The sequence below is a fragment of the Tripterygium wilfordii genome, chromosome 21 (assembly GCF_013401445.1).
Source record: "Tripterygium wilfordii isolate XIE 37 chromosome 21, ASM1340144v1, whole genome shotgun sequence".
NCBI classification, from domain to species: domain Eukaryota; kingdom Viridiplantae; phylum Streptophyta; class Magnoliopsida; order Celastrales; family Celastraceae; genus Tripterygium; species Tripterygium wilfordii.
Genome location: NC_052252.1, coordinates 18,478,116 through 18,499,248, shown reverse-complemented (window position 1 = coordinate 18,499,248; position 21,133 = coordinate 18,478,116). Strand labels below are relative to the sequence as shown.

General features: G+C 37.4%; 2 protein-coding genes, 1 long non-coding RNA gene and 1 pseudogene across 6 annotated transcripts; 2 read left to right on the top strand and 2 right to left on the bottom strand.

Annotated features, from left to right (window-relative positions):
• Positions 1-1,407: 1,407 nt before the first annotated feature.
• On the top strand, positions 1,408-13,434 carry LOC119989015 (aspartic proteinase 39-like). 4 transcript variants are annotated; one of them, XM_038834299.1, is made up of 12 exons: positions 1,408-1,843; positions 2,035-2,164; positions 2,244-2,321; positions 2,421-2,491; positions 5,801-6,028; positions 6,583-6,745; positions 6,826-6,899; positions 8,280-8,367; positions 9,130-9,261; positions 9,434-9,509; positions 9,689-9,760; positions 13,125-13,434. In XM_038834299.1, the coding sequence occupies exons 1-12, from the start codon at positions 1,578-1,580 to the stop codon at positions 13,274-13,276; spliced, it is 1,530 nt and encodes a 509-aa protein (XP_038690227.1). In that variant the 5' UTR covers positions 1,408-1,577; the 3' UTR covers positions 13,277-13,434. The 4 variants fall into 4 exon arrangements, with proteins under 4 accessions (XP_038690227.1, XP_038690226.1, XP_038690224.1 ...); XM_038834298.1 differs by having other exon boundaries at positions 2,244-2,491; positions 6,841-6,899; XM_038834296.1 differs by having other exon boundaries at positions 1,409-1,843; positions 2,244-2,491.
• A 1,250-nt stretch (positions 13,435-14,684) lies between these two features.
• On the bottom strand, positions 14,685-15,592 carry LOC119989017 (uncharacterized protein At1g05835). The gene is made up of 2 exons (XM_038834302.1): positions 15,179-15,592; positions 14,685-15,015 (listed from the first exon to the last, which is right to left on the bottom strand). Exons 1-2 carry the CDS (start codon positions 15,246-15,248, stop codon positions 14,705-14,707), a joined length of 381 nt encoding a protein of 126 aa, XP_038690230.1. The 5' UTR covers positions 15,249-15,592; the 3' UTR covers positions 14,685-14,704.
• A 205-nt stretch (positions 15,593-15,797) lies between these two features.
• LOC119989016 lies at positions 15,798-17,563 on the top strand (annotated as a pseudogene).
• On the bottom strand, positions 17,115-17,998 carry LOC119989018. The gene is made up of 2 exons (XR_005465714.1): positions 17,745-17,998; positions 17,115-17,563 (listed from the first exon to the last, which is right to left on the bottom strand). It is a non-coding gene; the product is annotated as an uncharacterized LOC119989018 (long non-coding RNA).
• Positions 17,999-21,133: the final 3,135 nt, after the last annotated feature.

Genomic DNA, 21,133 nt, shown 5'->3' with positions numbered 1-21,133 from the left:
GATTTTTAAAATACCCGGGATAATATAACTTTATACAAAAATGGTTTTTATACGATGTAGGCCGTATCATATTAAAACACCTCCAACTCGTTTTTATTTTATACGGAGCGCTTAGTATATGAAATAAGATGCCAAATGACAAAAAAGACCGTCACGCTCACTTTAATTGGAGATAATCTAGATATATTACCATAAGCTTAATGTTAGATTATTTCCAAACACCATAAATGATTATTTTATACATCAACTTATACAAAGATTAAATTATACATTGAATAGGAAAAATATATTATCCTATACGGAGTTTAGACTACTCTTCTTCTACAAGTTCATGTATCTCGCCGTCAATTCACCCGTTGTTTATCTATAAGCCACTGTTGACTTTGAGAAGATGAAAAGCCGAAGTTTAGGTTCATGTGTTTCATCTTCTTCCCGATAGATGCATATATTTCCAATGGATCACAGAACAAACAATCATTCCCTCCTCACTCTTCTCTCTCATTATCCTCTCTTGGACCATATCTCTCATTAACAAAATATTTGCACAATTCCGATTGTTTAAACGGCGAGGTCCGTTTGTTTGATGATGACAACCTGACGAAACCAGATTAAAGCTAGAAACATCCCAGAAATATACAGATTTAGATGACTACGGAAGCAATATGGGTAATACAAGAGATCGGGCAGAGTCTTGATGGAGAGAGATAAAAAAGAAGAGACAAATGGCTAGCCGACATACCATATTTAAGGCCATAATCATCTCATTAGTTTTACAGCACGGAACTGTGTGGGTACCCCAATGACCAAAAAGTCCCAAGTCTTCTCACAAGGCGCTTTCCCCTTCCTCCTCCTCTTCTTTTTTCCAATGAAGACGATTTGATCACTCAATTTTTGGTGGAGACGATTTGCACTCCCCAGATTTCCATTGACACCCCATTTCTCCCAAAGTCCAAACGCAACCCTTAGCCACCCAGAGCCACCCTGGTTTAGGTCATGATCGGAGCTTTTTCTTCATGGTGGCCTCAAGCTTCCAAGGACGATTCCATAAGCTACAGGCGACGGTTTGAGACGAGGTTGGTAGGGTTATGCTTGTGAGGGTCGAGAGAAGCTTTTCGGTAGGTCAGTGGCCGGAATAAGCAGTGGCAGTGGTGGCCGGTGATGGTGCGCATGAGAGGAGAGAGGGGAATGGATTGTGAATGAGTTTGTTAAGGGCGTGTTTTGTGATTTTGAAAAATGGGATGTCAATGGGAATTTGGGGAGTACAAATAGTCCCCATCCAACTTTTATAGGGCAAAGCTCGACCATTAAGTATGACGTCGTGTTGATCATGGACGAAATGAAATGGTGTCGTTGGTTAAGTGGGAGTGCAAATAAGGTTGAATAGATAATCACAAATGTGCTTGGTTACAGCACGGGACTGCGTGGGTACCGCAATGACCAAAAAGTCCCAAGTCTTCTCACAAGGCGCTTTCCCCTTCCTCCTCTTCTTCTTTTTCCAATGAAGACGATTTGATCACTCAATTTTCACAGGGCAAAGCTCGACCATTAATTACGACGTCGTGTTGATCACGGACGAGATGGCCCCGATTTTAAGGAGCTCATTCACATTCGCTCTCTCGACGGTACTTATTTTATTTTTCTCGGTCTCGTCTTCTACGAGCTCCACAACTTTTGCCATCGCGAGCAACAACAGCAGCCAAGGCGTTTTCAGCGTCAAGTATCGATATGCCGGAAGAGAGCGCTCCCTCAGCACCCTTAAGGCTCACGACAGCCGCCGCCAGCTGCGTATTCTTTCCGGCGTTGATCTTCCTCTTGGGGGCTCCGGCCGTCCTGATGGAGTCGGGTCTGTTACACTGTTTTCTGTCTTTTCTTCTGCTTTCCCAATGGTTTTCGGTTATGTTTCTAAAATTGTAGACTCGTGCTGCCTTCATTTATGTTGTTCAAAGTTCATGTCTAAAAATTGTTACCACTATTACTTTCGTAGCATGTGTATGTGGTTTTGATGAATTGAAGTGGTTATCTTGTTGTTTTTAGGCTTTATTATGCGAAGATTGGAATAGGAACACCTTCAAAGGACTACTATGTACAAGTAGATACAGGAAGTGACCTTATGTGGGTCAATTGCATTCAATGCAAAGGATGTCCCACAAGCAGCTCCCTTGGTGTAGGCCTCATCTCTCTGTCTCTTTTATACTTGTCCATAACGTTTGCAGATGTGCTCTGACTTTGTATCATTCTGACAGATAGAGCTAACACTCTACAATATAAAGGCCTCCTCCACTGGGCAGTTGGTTTCTTGTGAGTCGCAATTTTGCTATGAAGTAAGTGGTGGTCGTCTACCTGGGTGCCAACCCAATATTACATGTCCATATCTTGAAATATACGGAGACGGAAGCTCAACTGCTGGTTATTTTGTGAAGGATGTTGTGCAGTATGACAAGGTTTCAGGAGATCTCCAGACTACTTCATCAAATGGAAGTGTTATGTTTGGGTGAGTTATGGAATAACAATTTTTGCAAATGTTTATGTTACTGGCACACTTGTCATATTAAAACTCAATAACTTTTGTATATATATGTGTGTGTGTTCATTAGGTTCTATGATACAAAGGTGGCATCCCTTGTTCATTACAGTCAAGAATCTACTCAGGGTTGCTTTATTCACTCCACGGTTAAAATTTTGTTGAATTTTTCATTTAGGATGAATTTTTCGTTGGAAATTTTTTTTCATTACTCAAAATTTATCTTGAAGCTTCTTTTCAATCCATAGCGATGGGTGAAGTTGCATGCTTAATGAAACACCTCATGCATATTCAATGTTTTTTATTTTTATTTTTATAATTATTTTGTTTGAGATTGGTTCAGAGAACATATAACATTCTATATACGGAAGTTTTGTTGTTGGGGGGTTGCCAATTACTTAGTGGGAGATTATGATAAAGGTTTACAGGCTCAGCAGGAAACTTTGGGCATAGTGGCAGTGATTCAACTGAAGAAATGAGGGGCATATTAGGAGGCTGATGGGGGTGGACATTGTCAGTGGCTTGGTTTCAGTTTCTAGCTTATTCAGGTACATAGAGTGATGTAGGAAACAACAATAAACAAAAGTTGAGAGAATAACTTGTAGAATTGAAGGATGGATGAGATAATAGGACTCAATAAGTCTCTAGGGTTTGAAAGGCCACTGAAATCCAATATTATTGTTTAAAACTTCCACTTACAAAGAGCCCTTGGAGTATATTTATACTAGGTTAACAATCTCCTTGTAGTCCTAATGCTAGCAAAACTTGAGGACGATTCAATTGGGTGTTGTAGGAGCAGATGGCCTATAATGAGGGGCTCTATGAACAAGTAGTTGATGTTAAAATTGTGAGCTGATTTTGTTTCAAGGATAATTTACTTTCAAGTGGAATTTTTGGTCTGTCAGTCGTGACAAGTGTTGGAGCAGTTATCACTGTCAGAGAACTGCTTTTGCTTTCTTGGAATAACATGTGTTTCAAGTGTTGGGGGCCCAAGTAATGAGTTGCAATTTGCACCGCATTACATACTAGAATGGTGCGGTCTTTGAGTTTGCTTATAATTAGCTCATATTCTTGGTTCCAGGCCTCATTTCTTTCTATAATGGTGCGGTCTTTGATTTATTCTGGTTAGAGAAGTGCCTATAATGTGGAGAACTCTCTCTTGTACGATACAACTAGTCATTTTAAAAGATACTTTATGAAGTTGATTCTTAATTAGACATGATATCCTAGATGCTTTAGCTGATTATTGGATACTTGATTACGAATATTCTCCCTTAAGAAAGTTCAGATAACCAATTACCTGGTTATATAGATTCTCTTACTTCTTGGATTTATTCTCGGACCCGCTGTAGACGCAGAAGTGCTTGGTTCAAGTCCCCCTGATGTGACTTGAATTTCATTTATACTGGTGGTTTATGAGTCCCTGTCAGCATTTGGGGTTCTCTCAATGGGTGGGCCCAATGTGACCTTACCTTGGAGAAATTCTATGTTCTCCTTAAAAAATGGCCGTCTTGTTTTGTTTTGCTTTTTTTAATCTTTATTTTGTGATGATGACGTTGGACACCTCTGTAATTCTTTGCTTGATTTCTTGGAGGTTTTTCTTAAAAAAAAGATACCTAATTCTTTGTTAATAACATGATATAGAGAGGAGAAAATTAGTAGACAAATTTGACAATTTTTGGGATCTTAGCTTCACCTAGGGGAAGGGGATTCAAGCCACTTTAGACACATTTTGTTGTTTATAATTGAAGAATTAAAGTGGAAGGGGAAAACAGATGGATATTCAGGCATCACATTAGGGTTCTTTGGCATTGCATAGTAGTTATTCCTTGATATAATTGCACATTTCTGACGGTCTATCAAAGTTACACTCACTAGTAGATGATATTTTACGTTACCTTCATATTTGTAGACAACAAAATTAAATTATAAAGTAAAACCACCGGGCCTTAAAAGGACTGTTGGATTGTGCGATTCCCGGTACTGTATGAATGACCTAACCTCCTTACTTATAAAAGTTAAAGAAAATTTTTATATGGAAACTATGTACTTAGATAAACTTAAATATTAATGCTCATTAGGAAAGACGTCATATTTGGTTTTCTTTTGAAACGAAAGTAAATTTTGTTAATGCACCAAGGACATGTCAGGCAGGCTAAACTGCAGATAGCTTAAAGAAACAAAAAATTTTGAGGACCTGGTTAAGAATTTTTGCCATGTCTCGGTCTACAGTTGAGATTATTGTTGTTGCATCTGAATGCTTCTGCGTACTTGTTTTTATTTTTTTTTTGGATGAAAGCTTTATCCACTTGAAAGCTCTAAAGAACAAAATAAAGATAGATTTGATTGATAGAATTCACATAATTGAACACTAATACAATCTTCAGTGAATCAGTGTAGAAAGCACAGATTGAATCCACACTAGCCCAAGTCAATTTGAGAAAGAACATCCCAAAGAGCTGAATAAATTTAGTATAGAACACACATAATGGTTTTATCACAGCCTACAGGCCCCACACAAATCAAATCAAAAAGTGTCTTGAGAGCCGATTACAATTGGGATAAGCCCTAGCCAAAGCATCCAAATTTTCTTCTAATTCTTCATTGCATAATAAAACAACTACATAAACTTAATATTTAAAGACATCAACCCTAAACTAAACTAGGAAACAAACTCTAATTAGTTGACTTAAATAAGTATTCCTAAACTGATCTGAACTTCTACAATTTCTAATTAGTTTACTTAAAAAAGGTTTCTCATCAGAAATATAATGCAAGGAAGACCAGTACTTAATAAAATTAAACTAATTTTCAGAGTTTCAGAATAACCATCACAGAAGATTTGGCAGAGTTGGAGATTCTGTTGTTTCTTGCGAGTCAAGTTAGACAGATGATAGAAATATTAATCAATTGAATGATCTTCTTGTTAGTTTTATCAGAGGCTTAATCCCACATGCAATTAACTCTTTATCCTCGGGACAAGCAATGGTTAAGTAGTTCCTATTGATTCAAAGGCATCACCATTGTTTCTTAGTCAGTTAGTCCTAGGACAACGAAGTATAAGGGGTATTTCCTCTCTATGTTCTTTACATTAGAACCTTCTTCAAGTTTAAACTATGACTCTTTCTATATTTCATTTTTGGTTTACCTTTCTTGATTTCTTTGGCGACTTTGATTTTACTGCATTAAAAATCTATTAAAATATCTTTGTGTGTGCATGTGTGCGTTTGTGTTGCATATATCTGGTTTTTAATAAGATGGTTATCTTATTTGTCATAGGTGTGGTTATTCACAATCTGGGGACTTAGATTCATCTAATGAAGATGCACTTGACGGCATACTTGGTTTCGGGAAATCAAATTCATCAATGATTTCACAGCTTGCTTCAACTGGAAAAGTTAAAAAAATGTTTGCTCACTGCTTAGATGGAACAAATGGGGGTGGTATCTTTGCTATTGGACACGTTGTACAACCGGTAGTTAACATGACACCTTTGGTACCGAATCAGTAGGTGATTTACTTTTATGAATATTTTAAGTTTCTCTTCATCTTTTTTTGGTTTATGGTTTCACTTAGCATGTTTTGGATGAATTGTAATGTCTCATTAGGAGCTTGTATGGTCCTAGTGGGGTGGCTTAAGATTATTGATTTGTTCAGAGAACTATGCCTAATGGGAGATCTGGTTGGGCATTTCTTTATTAAATTTGTTGACAAGTGTGTAGACTAAAAGATGAAGCTACCTAGACTTTATCATAACACTGTAATACTATTTAGCTATTGGTTTAAATGTTCCAGGGAACTCAATTTTTGAGCACTCAATTTTCTTGTTCACGGGAAAAAAATATAATGCCTCTAAAAGAGAAAAAGTTTTGTCTACAACTATTATCCAATGCGAAAAATTGTGAAGGATGAGTTCAAGGAGAACAATCATAGACCATAATAAATTACAAATGACAATGTTGTTTTGTCACATGGACTTTTTGCATGATCCTAGGAGTCACATGTACACCTGATTTGTGAATTTGGCTTCTGAAGCTTTACTTTGATATATAAAATTTTAGGCCCCATTACAATGTCAATGTGACGACTATTCAAGTTGGACATGATTTCCTAAATCTTCCCAAAGATTTATTCGAGGCTGGAGACAGAAAGGGGACACTGATCGACAGTGGTACAACCTTGGCCTATCTCCCTGAAATTGTTTATGGGCCCTTAGTTGATAAGGTATGTGAAATAGAATGAATTTATATGTTAGGAGATCTCATGTAATTTTTCCCACTTATGTATTTCACATTTTGGTTTAGATACTTTCTTGGCAGCCTGATTTGCAAGTTCATACCATTCATGATGATTATACTTGCTTTCAGTACTCAGGAAGGTAGGTTGCATCGCTTTCTTTTATTGCGTCTTTCTCTAACATTGTTGTCTACTTGTCTCTTCTGAGTTTGCTTTTTGAAGTTCATTTTATTTTCTTTTCCTTCTTATTTGGCCTTTATTATCATTGGGTTCCTTGTGCAGTTAAATCTTCTTGTGACTCGTTTATTAGCTTTGTTGATGTAGCTTAGGATTTAGATTTCTTAGTCATTGGGCGGATGGCTGATGGAGAAGGGTTGCAGCCTTCTACACCTTTCTTTTGCTATCTTTTCTATACTGTTCTGTCTAGTTCTTCACTGCCTCCTACACATCTTATTTTCTAATAACTGACCAGCTGCTGTAATTCTATTACCATGGCCCAGATACTATTTTTTGATTCTATTCAACCAGATTTCTTATTCTCTGGCCGGTGTTGGCTAGTGGTTGATTTCATGTGATCTCTTCTTCAAGTTTGCTGCTGTTCTAGGCACTCTTTCCACTACGTTCTCTCTCTTATATTCCTGTAGCTCCTCATGTTTCGATGTACCTACTAGTGGTTAGATTGAGTTGATGGTGTTGTTTATTTGCTTCTCTGTGGTTCGTTGTTTGACTGGATATACTGCAGTTTGGTTTTTGGATTATTTTGGCTGTAATTTTGGAGGTTTCAATCTCATATCATGATTTTTTATTTGAATCTTCAGTTTTTTCATATTCTAAACTAGGAGTGTGTTAGTTATCCATTAAGGTATTACTTTGGTCACTGGTAACTCAAATTTTTCGTATGTATGTACAATATGATCCAGTGGCAGATGTAAAGTATAAGAACTAAACTACATAGCTCATTAAACTCTGGAATCCAACAGTAAAAAATAAGAACTGTGGACAGAAATACTGAAATTCTATTCAACAGCAAAAGTTGTTTCTGACTAGCCTATTCATGCTTTAATATAGGCACAACAAACTAATCCTACTAGAGATAAAGAAACTAATCGAATCCTACTAATGTTAGGAAAACAATTAAAAAGGACAACGACCTTTTACAGCTGGTCTAGAACTCCAACTAACACTAGGATAACCGTATAAAATGATACTCCTAATAAGAAAAGGGAATAATCAAAACTAGCTCTCCTATTAACTAAAAGAGTGATCGTTATGTAAATACTTATTGTTTTATTTGGTTATGCTGATCCAATCAAATTGAATTTTTCATGACATCAAGGAAAGCTGCTTATGTATATAGGATGCATTTTCTACTTGTTATCCTGACATTATTTTTATCTTGAAATGTGTGGGTGTATGACTGCTTACTGAAGCTCTGATTCTGACATGCCAGATAACTTAACAATACGAATGGGAGTTTGACTCACAAACTGATTTATGAGATAGTTTTGGGTTTCAATTGCAGTGTGGACGATGGATTTCCAAATGTCACTTTGCATTTTGAAAATTCAGTTTCCTTACGGGTTTATCCGCACGACTATCTCTTCTACTTTGTAAGTATATTAAAGCTATGTAAGTTAATAAGGGCTGTTTCAGCTTTATCTCTGTCATAAGTACCATAAATTTTCTAGATTCGCTCTCTAAATGCTATTTCAGGTTGCACCTGAAAAGATTACGCTCCTTGAGTTGCTAAACAAATGTACTTGCTAAACGGACGTACTTAGATGTGTTTTGGATTTTCTTTTGAGCTGAGGACATTTTCCTTAGTGGGGCCTATTCTGTTTCCTTGGATACGGAACTTACCTTAAATTTAAGTCTTATTTAGACATACTCATCTCTTGATCATTATTTTTGAATCTTACCTGTGGTCATTGCCAAAACTATGGCAAGCCTGTGAACATTTTTGTGAATAGCTGTGCAAAGTTCACATTTTCAGTTGCTCTAGAACACAACCAAATGAACTGAAGAATACGAGGTTCTATCTTGAGTTACTTTTCTCAACCTGTCCCCTCCTACAGGATTTCATGTTCAGTTCCAAATTTGCTATGCCATATCTAGCCTTGATATAAGAGCAGTTTGAGATTTCATTGATGTATGGATTTTCAACTTGAAGGGTAAGTAATTTGTATAGGAGGTGACATCCAAGATTCATGCTATTATTATTCCAATCATTTTGGGATGACGATGTGCTATTTATGGCGCTATTCTGCATGGTTCAGGGCGTACTTTGTTTGGTCTTTAGTTAAAGCAAGTTATGTGGTCCACCCTTTTTCCTTAATTATTTGATGCTCTTGCGGGTTTAAAACGTCTTTTAGAAAAGAAAAAAGAAGGGAAAAAATCCTGGGCACAAGGTCAGGCATTTGAGGCGGGGTTGGGAAAAAGCAAGATGTATGCAACTTTACCCTTGCATTGCAAAGCGGTTGTTTCTAGGAATTTATAAAAAAAAAGTAAACATAGGGAAATTGAACTTGTTTGCTCTTCAAAAATCTTGTTAGATATGAATTTTTGTCATCACATGCACTTAAATCTTTTGCTTACTTCATTTCTCTCCTACGGTTTTTGCTGTATTTTTTTTTTCTCAATGACATGAGTATGTATTTACTAGTATGGCATTTGCAGGAAGGTTTATGGTGCATCGGTTGGCAAAACAGTGGAATGCAATCAAAGGATAGAAGGAACTTGACCCTTTTGGGAGGTAAAATTAGGGAATTATGTGAGCCTAGTAATCCCTCTTTAATTCCAAGTGATTATCAGTCTGAATACTCAAATATTGGCTGGTTTCCTCCGCATAATTCAATCTACCTGTTTGATAAGCATAAGTGGCCTTCTTTTATAAATTATCCTAAGCCTTGTTCTATTCTCTTTTATTTGCAGATTTAGTACTTTCAAATAAGCTAGTCTTGTATGATCTCGAAAATCAGGTCATTGGGTGGACTGAGTATAACTGTGAGTATCGTATGTCCTATTTCCTTCTGAATATTTGATTCTATTGTTGTTTTTCATTTGAAGTTGGCATTTTGGGATAATATACATTGCATTTTTTCTTTTATCATAGCTAGTTATTGGATTTCCTTTCGTTTATCATGGTCAAGTCTCTGGTCCTTCTGCAATATGGTGCCTAACCCTTGCAAGAAATGCAACTACTTTTAGTATTTTTAATTTGGCAATGTTTACTGGAATTTTAACTACACGCAAAAAGCAGCTTCAATTTGAGATTCAGCAATCAATCAATGTTTTAAAACCTGCTCAGTTGGACCGTCACCCGACCTCTAGGCCGGTCCAGATCACTTGAAGAACTATAATTCTAATTTGATAGGATTAGTGCTCTTTGATCCGGCCGGGTTGCATCAGTCTGGATGATCCATCTAGCTGATGCAAATCATGTATTTTTTTCAGTTAATTTTTTTAAAAGATTAGAATCTCAAACTTAAAATACTGTGTCGTCCTTCACTTTAGTCAAACTAAAGAGTCAAAATCCCAAATTGACAAACAAAACCCCAAGTTTTGTTCTTGATCATTCAGAGTCACGCCAACACCATCTCTCCATATCAATCAGCTGTGTTCTCTTCTCCGTCAAGGCATCAATCCATCTTCCAAATTGTTGTTCTATCTTCTCTCTTGTTCTCATCGACATCCAGATGTGCAACACTTAATAGAGCAAACATGCTGAGATTACACCCACTTTGTCATTCTGATGGTAATGACACTTGGGGAGCAAACAATGTTGAGATTACACAATAAAATCAATTATTGTATGCCAAGTTTGCTACTTTTGCTGAAGTTGTTTGCCTTGCAAGTAGAAGTGTTGTAATGCTTATTTTTGCTTTATTCTCGAAGTTGATGAAGAACTTGGCAGTTTCGAACGAATCAGACAATGGCAATGTTATAACTGTTGTTAGAATTTAGATTACTAGAAGCCAACCCGCGCGATGCGCAGGTCGTTTCATGTGCCTAGATGAACATCAAGTTTCATCATAATCATATTACTTTCACATATATAAGAACTTAATGAACATGATCTCTGAATGTCACTACATTAACTTTGCTACCATAGCTTAATCATATACTGCAAATGTTTGTGCCCTGACTGATGGTAATACCATAGCTAAATCATAGACTACAAATGTTTGTGCATTGATGGTAATGCAAGACAGGAACACTAATTTATAAATGCGACCACATGTATCACCTATGACTACTTGAATAATTCACATCTTTTAACCTACAATTCCAACTAATCATCGAAGTATACAAATGAACATATACTTCTATACCCCTCTCACTCATTTTCTCGAGCAACTCCTCAGCTCTTCTTAGTGCCTTCAAGTAGCTCTTGACCGTAAATATCTCTTCAGTTGCTACTTTCATTCAAGACATTTGTCCTCTTCTCTAGATACCTTATGATTGGCCACATAATGTGCCTGTTTGACAGTGTGTTTGCACTGCTTTTCTTGGCTGTGGTGAGGTGCACCACAGTTTTTTTTGTGACACGCCAAACGCATTTTATCAGCAGAACTCACCTCATAGCACCACAGTTTTTTACCTCGCAGCACCTCACCTCACAGCACCAAAATATAAACACTCCCAAATGCTTTATACCGTAGTGTAAAATACTTTAGGTTAAGTACTTTATTTTAGATTAATATACAATGCAAACATTAAGTGATTTTATATTAATATTATTAGTCATTTAATATAACCGTAATTTAGATACTCCAAACGCACCTCGCCACAGTTTTAAAAGTGATGCACCAAATAGTTTCTACGTTTGAACTCACCTCACAGTACGGCAGTACCACAGTTTTATACCTCACAGCACCGCACATCAGTTCACAGCACTCCCAAACGGCCACAATGTTTTGTAAAACTCAACAAAAGTATCAAGCCCTGCCATATGCAAACCTGTTAAATTCATATCCCAAAACACCTCCACATTAACCCCCATCTTGGATCATCAATTCTCACTACTTTGTTCCTAATAATATTGAATAAGTAGGGAATTTGTTCCTCAATGTTGTCTCCCGACTCCACACATCTTCCTAATATCTCAGTTTCTTTCTGTTCCACACTTTAATTATGGTAGGAACCCAATCTCTCCATTCATTCCTTATCTCTTTCCAAACTTCTGCTGAACTTGCTCTTCCAATCTCTTTAGAGATACGCCCATTGGACTCTGACCCATACTTAGCAATGATGGTTCTTCTCCAAAAACATTCTCTTCATTAAGGCAATTCCATAGCCACTTTCCAAGAAGGCTCTTATTAAATAGAGTTGACGACTTAATCACCGATCCACCATGCTTTATGTCTTTCTTCAGTCTGCCTATTCACAAGATGGTATTTTTTTTTCCTTCCATTTATCACTCCCCAAAGAAATATATTTTGAAGTCCCTTCAATGTCTTAACTACCTCCACCAGCATCCTAAAAGTAGACATATGATATACCAGTAAGCTATAGGAATTCTTTTCGCTAGAGTAAGTTTCCCTCTTGCTGTCAAACATTTTGATTTCCATCTAGCAACCGTACTCTCAAGTCTGTCAATTACATTATCCCACTAGTTCTTTTCTCTATTCTTTTTCCCAATTGGTAATCCTAGGTAATGGCTAGGAAGGTTTTGGAATTTTTCATCCCAAGACCCTAGCCAAAGTCTCAGTAATCTTCTTGCCCATTGTCAACATATCATTCTTCCAAAGATTCATTTTTCATTCTCGTCTCCCCTTCGATCAGCTAAATGTTTACATTCTCTTAAACCTCACAATCTGAAAAGCAGGGATCTAGGTCATAATTATTCCTAATTGGGTGGTATTCATGTTGAACAGTAGGCTAGTGAAGACATGTCGAAATTTGAAGATTAGGAGCATTACCATCTGCTCCTGTCTTCACATCTACCCATTGTGATAAGACTATATCTAGCTTGAAAAGAAGATAATGGAATTATTGTTCATTTCTTACTGTTTCGTTTTTCTTTCATGATTTTAATCATTTATTTCAGTTTAGCAGATTCTTGTTTCTGAAACCTGTCTTTCCTCTCCAAAATTTTTGATGGGAGAAAATATTGGTTGATTATCTTGAATGACTTACATGACATTGGCCAAACACTAATAAAAAATTAGAAAGGCTCTGATCTATTTGTTGATTTAGCTTTCAAGTTTCCAATATGTTTCTGTTGTCGTGTTACTTTTGTTTTGACAATTGAGTAAACGCTACTCCTCGTTGGTGGTTAAGAATGGGAAATTGGTTAGATGTGACTTGTTTTAATTTGTATATCTATTTAATTTTGTTTCTCTTTGTTTTATGTTGATTTCTTCAGGCTCCTCAAGTATCAAAGTGCGGGATGAACAGACTGGAACTGTACATTTAGTAGGTTCCCACACTATTTCTTCTGCGCGCAATTTGATTATGAGATGGACTACGATATTACTGTTGTTATTGATGTATGCTTCTATGAATTCAATTTATTGAAGTGTGCTACAATCAGTAAATTACTAAAATGTATTCAGTCAAAATGAAGGTAAAGAAAAGGGAAATCTCAAGTTCATGGTTGAAAAGGCGCATCACACACTTTAAATGTGGAAACTGGTAAGGCTAAAGTCATTGCACGAAAATTCACTTTTACTGATACTTTCCCTTTTTCTTCCGGTATAAAATCTTATATAAGCAGCATCAAATTTGGACATAAATGGATTCTAATGTTTATTAATTGCTCATTTTCTTGGGTGCTCGGAAGCAATTAACAGGTTATATCTTTTGTGTTCATAGATATTGCAACGGATGAATATCTAAGGCCATGATACTTATTTATAGTTTAGAGCTGGGTGGCAGGTCTCTCAGGCTCTCTTGGAGCCAATATTTCAATATTTTAGCCCACATTAGACTGGAGTGACTGATGGATTTCCCTCCGTTGCAAGGACATGCAACCGCTGGAAGAAATGAAGGGGAAGGTAAGCATGGATATGTCAACAGTAGAATCGATTAATATGGAATTTCCAAAGTATGCTGAAAGATGTGGATAGGTATGAACTACTAGCTTTAAGCAGACAAACACCTATAGACACTATATCACCATATGATCGATCACCTATAACAATAAAAAAGGTCAGCGGGTGGGTTCAAAGGTAAGATGCTGGGAAGTTTTCTTGCATTGATCCCCAATAGGTGATTTAGCTATATTAACGAGACTGCAAACACCTCCCCTTCCTTTGGATCTCTTAGTGGCCTGAAATTGATATGATTGAGCCCGTCATGCATGTTTCCTTTTGGTTGTCTTGTGTGTTTTTCTTTAGACAATTGGATCAGAGCTAAATTATGATGTCTCTTCATATCAGTTATGAAACAAGACTTATGTCAGGTGGTGTTTATAAGTCACTTGGAAATATTTTCTTTTGCATATTCCAATTTTTGGAGGTGTACTGCAGCTGGTTTGATATGTACAACGTTAGTGCTAGAAGAAAAATTACCAACTTATTTGTACGGCTGAGGTGATGCTATTGGAGTAGCCTTCCAGGTATAAACCAACATGATAGGAAAAATTATGTAGAAAATGTGAAGGAATTGCAGCCTAAAGTGCATGAAGCTTTGGTGAAGAATTCTGCTGGACACTTGATGAAAAGATAATAATGCCCTAATGGTCAAAATAAGAAGATGAACCATGTTGGTGACTGCCTATGGCATAACCAAAGTTGTCGTGAAGCATATAATCATGTTAGATTATAAAATAAACTTTCTTATCAAGTAATTGACTGACAAATTTGTGATTTTATGATGTGAGACTCAGAGTTTGAGATTATTATGTGGCCCGAGAGAAAATAGTAGTATTTGTTTGACTTATGAAGACCAATTAAGCAAAACAAATTAAAAAAAAGAATTGAAATAGGCCTATAATATCTTAGTTTATTCGCACTGGAAGAACCAGATGGAAGGCTGCATCATGAGATACTTCTGATGAGAGTAACTGAAGGATAATTTTTGCATTGGAGCCAGTGGCAATCCGTTATTTACCACACAGTCATCTTTTCTTACTACTTTGAGTAGTCTGGGACTGACTAAGGCCTGTTGAAAGCTCCCACATCTCAAATGAATGTCGATGACGGGGCACATTGGGCAGTTGTTTTGCACTTCAACCAAGAATTTTGGAGGCTTAGCAAACCCTACTTGTGTCTGTTTCACAGTTGGAGCATTACCTGCACATTTTTCCCCCCACCCTGCAAAATCTTACTCCATCTTGTTAGCTCCAATTCGATCCCCATATATATACATGTACATATATAGTCAGGTTGTGTGTGTGTGTGTGTGTGTGTGTGTATATATATATATATATATATATAGAGAGAGAGAGAGAGAGAGAGAGAGAGAGAGAGAAGGGACCATAGTGAAGGGAGGCAAATGCTAGAGAAGTCCAAATGGCAAGCCTGAAAGCAGCTGGTTTGTTGTTCATCTTCAGTTGGAATGAATGGATAGGTGGTTTGAGTAGTGGCTAGTTATGATGGATGCATGTATATGTAGGCACTGGCAGTCAAGGGTGTTGTGGGGAATGGCGGAATTGAAAGAAAGAGGAGTCACATGCAATGGTTATTAAGGCGATGGAAGAAACAGTACATATGTTTCCCCACCAAACAACTTCCTTCACATGGCCATGCTCAGACCAAATTTGGCCCTGCGTGTAAAAAGTTCTCTTGCACACGAGTCAGTGCTCTCTCTCACACACATAGACTCATCACATGTCGTCTTCACCAATACACAGGTTACTTTTTCAGTTTTCCACAGCAACAGCACAACTCATCACCGAAAAAGGGTGGAGGTGGAACCTCTGAAACCGAGTTTTTTACTTTTTTTTCCTTCCAAAATAACATTTTATTTAAAATTAAATATCAGCCTGTCATCTGTTAAACGTCAGAGGGATTCTCCCTCAATGATCTCCTATCCACCGTTGATATTCTCCTCGAATATGTTCGACGTTTAAAGCCACTTCTCTGGTCAACAGAAACTGAAAAAGACAGTCGATCTACTCTATCACACTCCTTCCTTTTCTATACTTGTCGCGATTCCTTGTCACACATTAGTTGATTCTTTCCTTTCAATTGCTGCCGACAGTAGAGTACCAATTCACCCTCAACGATGAGGGGCATTTTCGTCATTCCGGTGGTAGCTGCAGTGCTACTAGTGCTGGTATCGAATGTCGCGACGGCCGACAATGGAGGATCGTCCGATCCAACGAAGCTGCTGGTTAAGATGGTTAAGGGGAAGACGTTGTGTATAAAGGGATGGGAGTGCAGGGAGTGGTCGATCCACTGCTGTAACCTCACCATATCGGAGTACTTCCAGTCGTACCAGTTCGAGAACCTCTTCTCCAAGCGTAACTCCCCTGTCGGTAAAGCCGTAGGCTTCTGGGACTATTTTTCCTTCATCACCGCCGCCGCCATCTATGAACCACTCGGATTCGGTACCACTGGCGGCAAGCTGATGCAGATGAAGGAGATCTCCGCCTTCCTCGGCCACGTTGGTAGCAAGACCTCTTGTAAGTACTTCATGACTCATTGAATTTGGTATTTGCATTGCATTGAACTTGAAATTGCGGGGGTAAGTATAATTGGCATACAATGAATTTTAAATTCTGGGATTTAGATGAATGAATTTGGTAAGTTGTAGTTGGAGGCAGAGTTTTGATGCAGTTTCTTGTCTAAGAAACTAATTGTGGTGGTGATGCGGTGATGGTTGTTAATGATATTGTTTAGGCGGTTATGGAGTTGCTACTGGAGGACCATTGGCTTGGGGTCTTTGCTATAACAGGGAATTGAGTCCTAGCCAGTCTTATTGCGATGAGTTTTACAAATACACCTATCCATGCTCTTCCTGGAGCTGAATACTATGGCCGTGGTGCCTTACCTATCTATTGGTATGCATTGTCTTTTCTTCAATTCAAGTTTCTTTGTTTACTATGCTTATTAACCCTGTATGACATCATGATTATAACACGAGATTTGGTGGAGAAGAAGCAACTTTGATGGTGAAATTAGTTAATAACACTGTTGCATGTTTTTTTGGTTTTTGTCTCACTGTGAGCTACTTTTACCTGGTTGATTTTGCATTGGATAGATTTCTGGTTAAAGTAGATGGAATCGTTTTATTGGTGGGGGTAGGAGCGGTGAAACATCTTTTAATTGACGACGCAAAATTTTTTTTTGTTGTGTTTTTATTATTTTGATACATTTAAATAGATAGCATTCCGAATTGGCTATTGGATGATAGCTTGTTATGCCATTAAACCCAATGCTGGTGGTGTGTTGTTGTTCGTGTCATTGCAGGAACTACAACTATGGAGCAGCCGGGGAGGCTTTAAAGGTGGATTTGTTAAACCATCCGGAATACATAGAGCAGAATGCTACACTTGCCTTTCAGGCTGCAATTTGGAGATGGATGACCCCAATCAAGAAATCACAGCCTTCAGCACACGATATCTTTGTTGCTAAATGGAAACCGACCAAGAATGATACTTTGGCAAAGCGTGTTCCTGGCTTTGGCGCCACAATGAATATCCTCTATGGGGATCTTGTTTGCGGTCAGGGTGATATTGATGCTATGAACAACATCGTCTCCCATTACCAGTATTACCTCGACCTGCTGGGTGTTGGCCGAGAGGAAGCAGGTCCCCATGAAGTGCTTACTTGTGCTGAGCAGCTTTCATTCAATCCAATCTCTTCGACTCCTGCGTCATCTTCTTGAGCAATATATTTCTATCCCTTTACTGGCCATCTTAAAAGGTAGTAATAAGATTGGAAAAATTTGAATGTCGTGAGATCATTCTTATCTTCACCGTGCATGTGGTAGCAGAATACCATGACAGTCAATAGCACAACCTGGATTATAAATTTCACCAATTCATTGTATCTGAAAGTTGTGTGATATGACGATGTGGTTTGTGTAGTATATGTACCATTTTGTTATTACGTTTTCAATTGCCAGTATGTAAAGTAATATGACCTTATTTCACATCTCTTCTTGTGGGCATATTTATTTCCTCTACTTGAAGTTCTTTGCTTAACATTAATAGTGTGCTCAAGTGTGATGATCCAGAATAGTTTTCTGATAACTAGTCATATCATATGATTGGTATCACCTGTGTTTTGGAAATGGAATCTAAAACTGTTTGATAGATCTTAAGTACTTGTATAGAGTTCAAAGTTATTTGGTTCCCTTTATCTTCTGCTTTCTCTTGTTCCTATTTGGGAATTTGTTCTTTCATAACTAAACTTGCCAGTTTACTTGATTGAAACTTGAATAAGAAGACATTAGGCCTCATGTGGTCTATATATACAGGAAAATGTTGTAGAACAACTTGAAAGTTCCTAGCATTGACAATAACTGTCGGGGGACCTCCATTCATAGATTAACGCAGGAACTTGGAGGACTGTGGTTATTGGGCACCATATTATCCTATGTATTGATGAGGGGATTTTGCGATTTACGGTGATGAAAGTTAATTGGATTGAGAAAATCAATGTGCCACTGTTGTCCAATTTGCCGGGGCCAACTTTGCCGGAAAAATTCGTGTACTACAATGCTTAATCCTTGTAATTTTCTCGCTAAATGATAAACGAAAATGATTTATGTCCATAATTTTACCATCCATAAATTTACATAATCTAAGTGGCTATCCAACTCAGCATGCCACCTAGATTTAATTAAAAAAATAAAAAAAGCTAGATATGTTTTTCCTGCTTCTCTCTCCTCTTTTTTACTCTTGCAGTTCTCTTTTCCTCTCTCCTCAAGCTTCCTTTTTTACTTTTGCAGCTCTTTTACTTTTCTCTCACATTGTAGCTGCAGGTCATCACACGATCTAGCTTTATCGGTTGCAACGTCCGAGAGCAAATCATGGAGAACGCGTTTGAGCATAATCATGTTGCGATCTTGTAAACGGTTGTTGGGCTGCTTTGCACTCTGACTTGAATCCACATGCTTCTTAGATGATTCGATCGTGGTGGTGCAGGCCAAACCAATGGATCCATGAAATTACAGAAGCCACAACTAGTAAAAATAAATTTCGATGTTGCTGTTCAATAGACCACTCAAGCATAGAGAGACTCGGCAATCACCGTCGCTGCAATCAAACACCCTCACTCGATCAATCACGGGAAATTGAACCGATTGTGGGCCTGACTGGCTTTGTCAATGGGGCTATATGCGAAGTCTGTCCATAGAGTTCTAATAGTTTACCAAAGCAATTTTAATCTAACAATATCGTTTGTTTGGTAGACAGTAGTTTAGTTTAATTCCCACAAAATGGTATACAGTCCCATTTTTACCAAAGTGGTATATGCAATTCTCACTTGTTTTTTCGTATGTAAACGTTTGATGATTCGTGTTGAGTTAGCTGATAAAACTTATAAATACTGACAATATTTGCTATTTAAGCATTAGAATCAAACATTCATTCGCACTAAAACTAAACGCTTGACAACCATCAAACACCTTGTAAAAGACCAACGTCAAGTTTACTCACCAGTGGCTTATTACATTGATAGTGTAATTAATTATATTCAAAGTGTAATAAGATCCTGCCAAGCTTATTAAGCCATCAATGTCAATTTTATGCACAAGTGCCTTATTATATTGATTGAGTAACATTTATATAAAAAGTGTAATAAGTCTCTGCCAAACAAAATAAAACAACACTGTCAACTTTACTCACGAGTGGCTTATTACATTTGACAGTGTAATTAATTACATGGACAATGTAACTAGTTACATTTTCTAATTTGACAATGTAATAAACCACTATCAAATTTGTTTGCATTGTCCAGAATGGAGAAAGTGTCATTAGTACGATGACTCAATTAAAAAATGATATTTAATTACAATATTTGCAACTAGACAATGTAATAGGGCAACCCCCTTTTGGGATGTTTTGTCTCAAGTGGAGACAGTGTCTTATTACACTGTCACAATTGGACAGTGTAAATAGTTACATTGTCTAATTTGACAGTGTAATAAACCACTGTCAAGTTTGTTTAAGTCGTCCAAAATGGAAAAAAAGTGTTTTAGTATGATGTCCCAATCGAAAAATGATATTTAGTTATGCTATTTGCAACTAGACAATGTAATTATATCATTTTGATTGCACCAAGCAAAATCAGAATGTTCAAATATTCATATATAATTTTTAGGAAATCAAAATCACACAAATATTTGATTTCAGAAACCTATTAATAAGAAAAACGTCATCACACTAACATGCAAATCTGTAAACGCTCAAAATAGTATCCATAGAACAACGCAATGTAATGGTTTTCCATAAACTTGCTTCTTTGAACCAAGAAAGTTGTGACTGGTTCATGGGTTGAAGATAACTAGATTTCTCGCGTAGGTCTCTTGAACAAGTATGGATTGTCAAAATATTCTCTTCAATGTTGCCTCCGATTTGAAATTGAATCGCTCGCGAACCACGGATTTTAGATATGGGCGGTGGATTTCAAGCTTCATCAAGAAGATTTGGGAGGTGAGGGTTCTCGAAATTTGAAATTATGTCTCTGTCACACCTATTTACAAGTGAAATTAGGTTGTATTTCTTTTTTTTAAAAATTGCCATGTCAGCTTGCATATGTGGCATGTCACATCAGTTATGTAAGTTTATGGATTCTTTATGGACGGATTCTTTATGGACGTGTAGTGCTACCGAATGATAAAACAAAAACAAGGGGGTTGCTCTCTCAATATACGCACAATAAGGGTCTTGCAGCATTTTCCTTTCTTGCTTTTGTTCTCCCTATGGTCTTCCTTGATTTTGGATTACATTTTCACTAATTGCATCATTTTAAGGGAGAAGAGAGAAGATGCTTGAGTGTATTATTAAGACAGAAGTAGAAGGTGAGAGTAGTGATGCAGATGCAACTCCACCTCAGGAAACCAATTCCACCAAACACTTCAATTCTTTAACAGAAGTTTTGGCTCTCAGGAGTCTCCCAACTCTGTTGACATGGGTAGACATGTAGTCATTGTGATGGATGCACTCAAGGGTTTCTCAAGGGAGCCTCTCCAATGGGCACTTGACCACATCATCAGTTCTGGCTACACCATCACCCTCCTTGGAGTCATGCCGTATGTGCCTCTAGCTCGTAAGTTATCATCATCCTCATCGATCATCATCCAAGCCTTAATTTTGATGATTTTTGTGTCTCCTTTTGCTGTTCAACCCGGCTATAGCCACACTTAACCTCTCTTTTTTCCCTGCTGTTTATTTATATGAGGTAGTATCATGCAAGCCCAAGGATGTTTGGACATATGACCTTGGGCATTTGGGTGCAATAAAAGATAGAAGTGAATGGA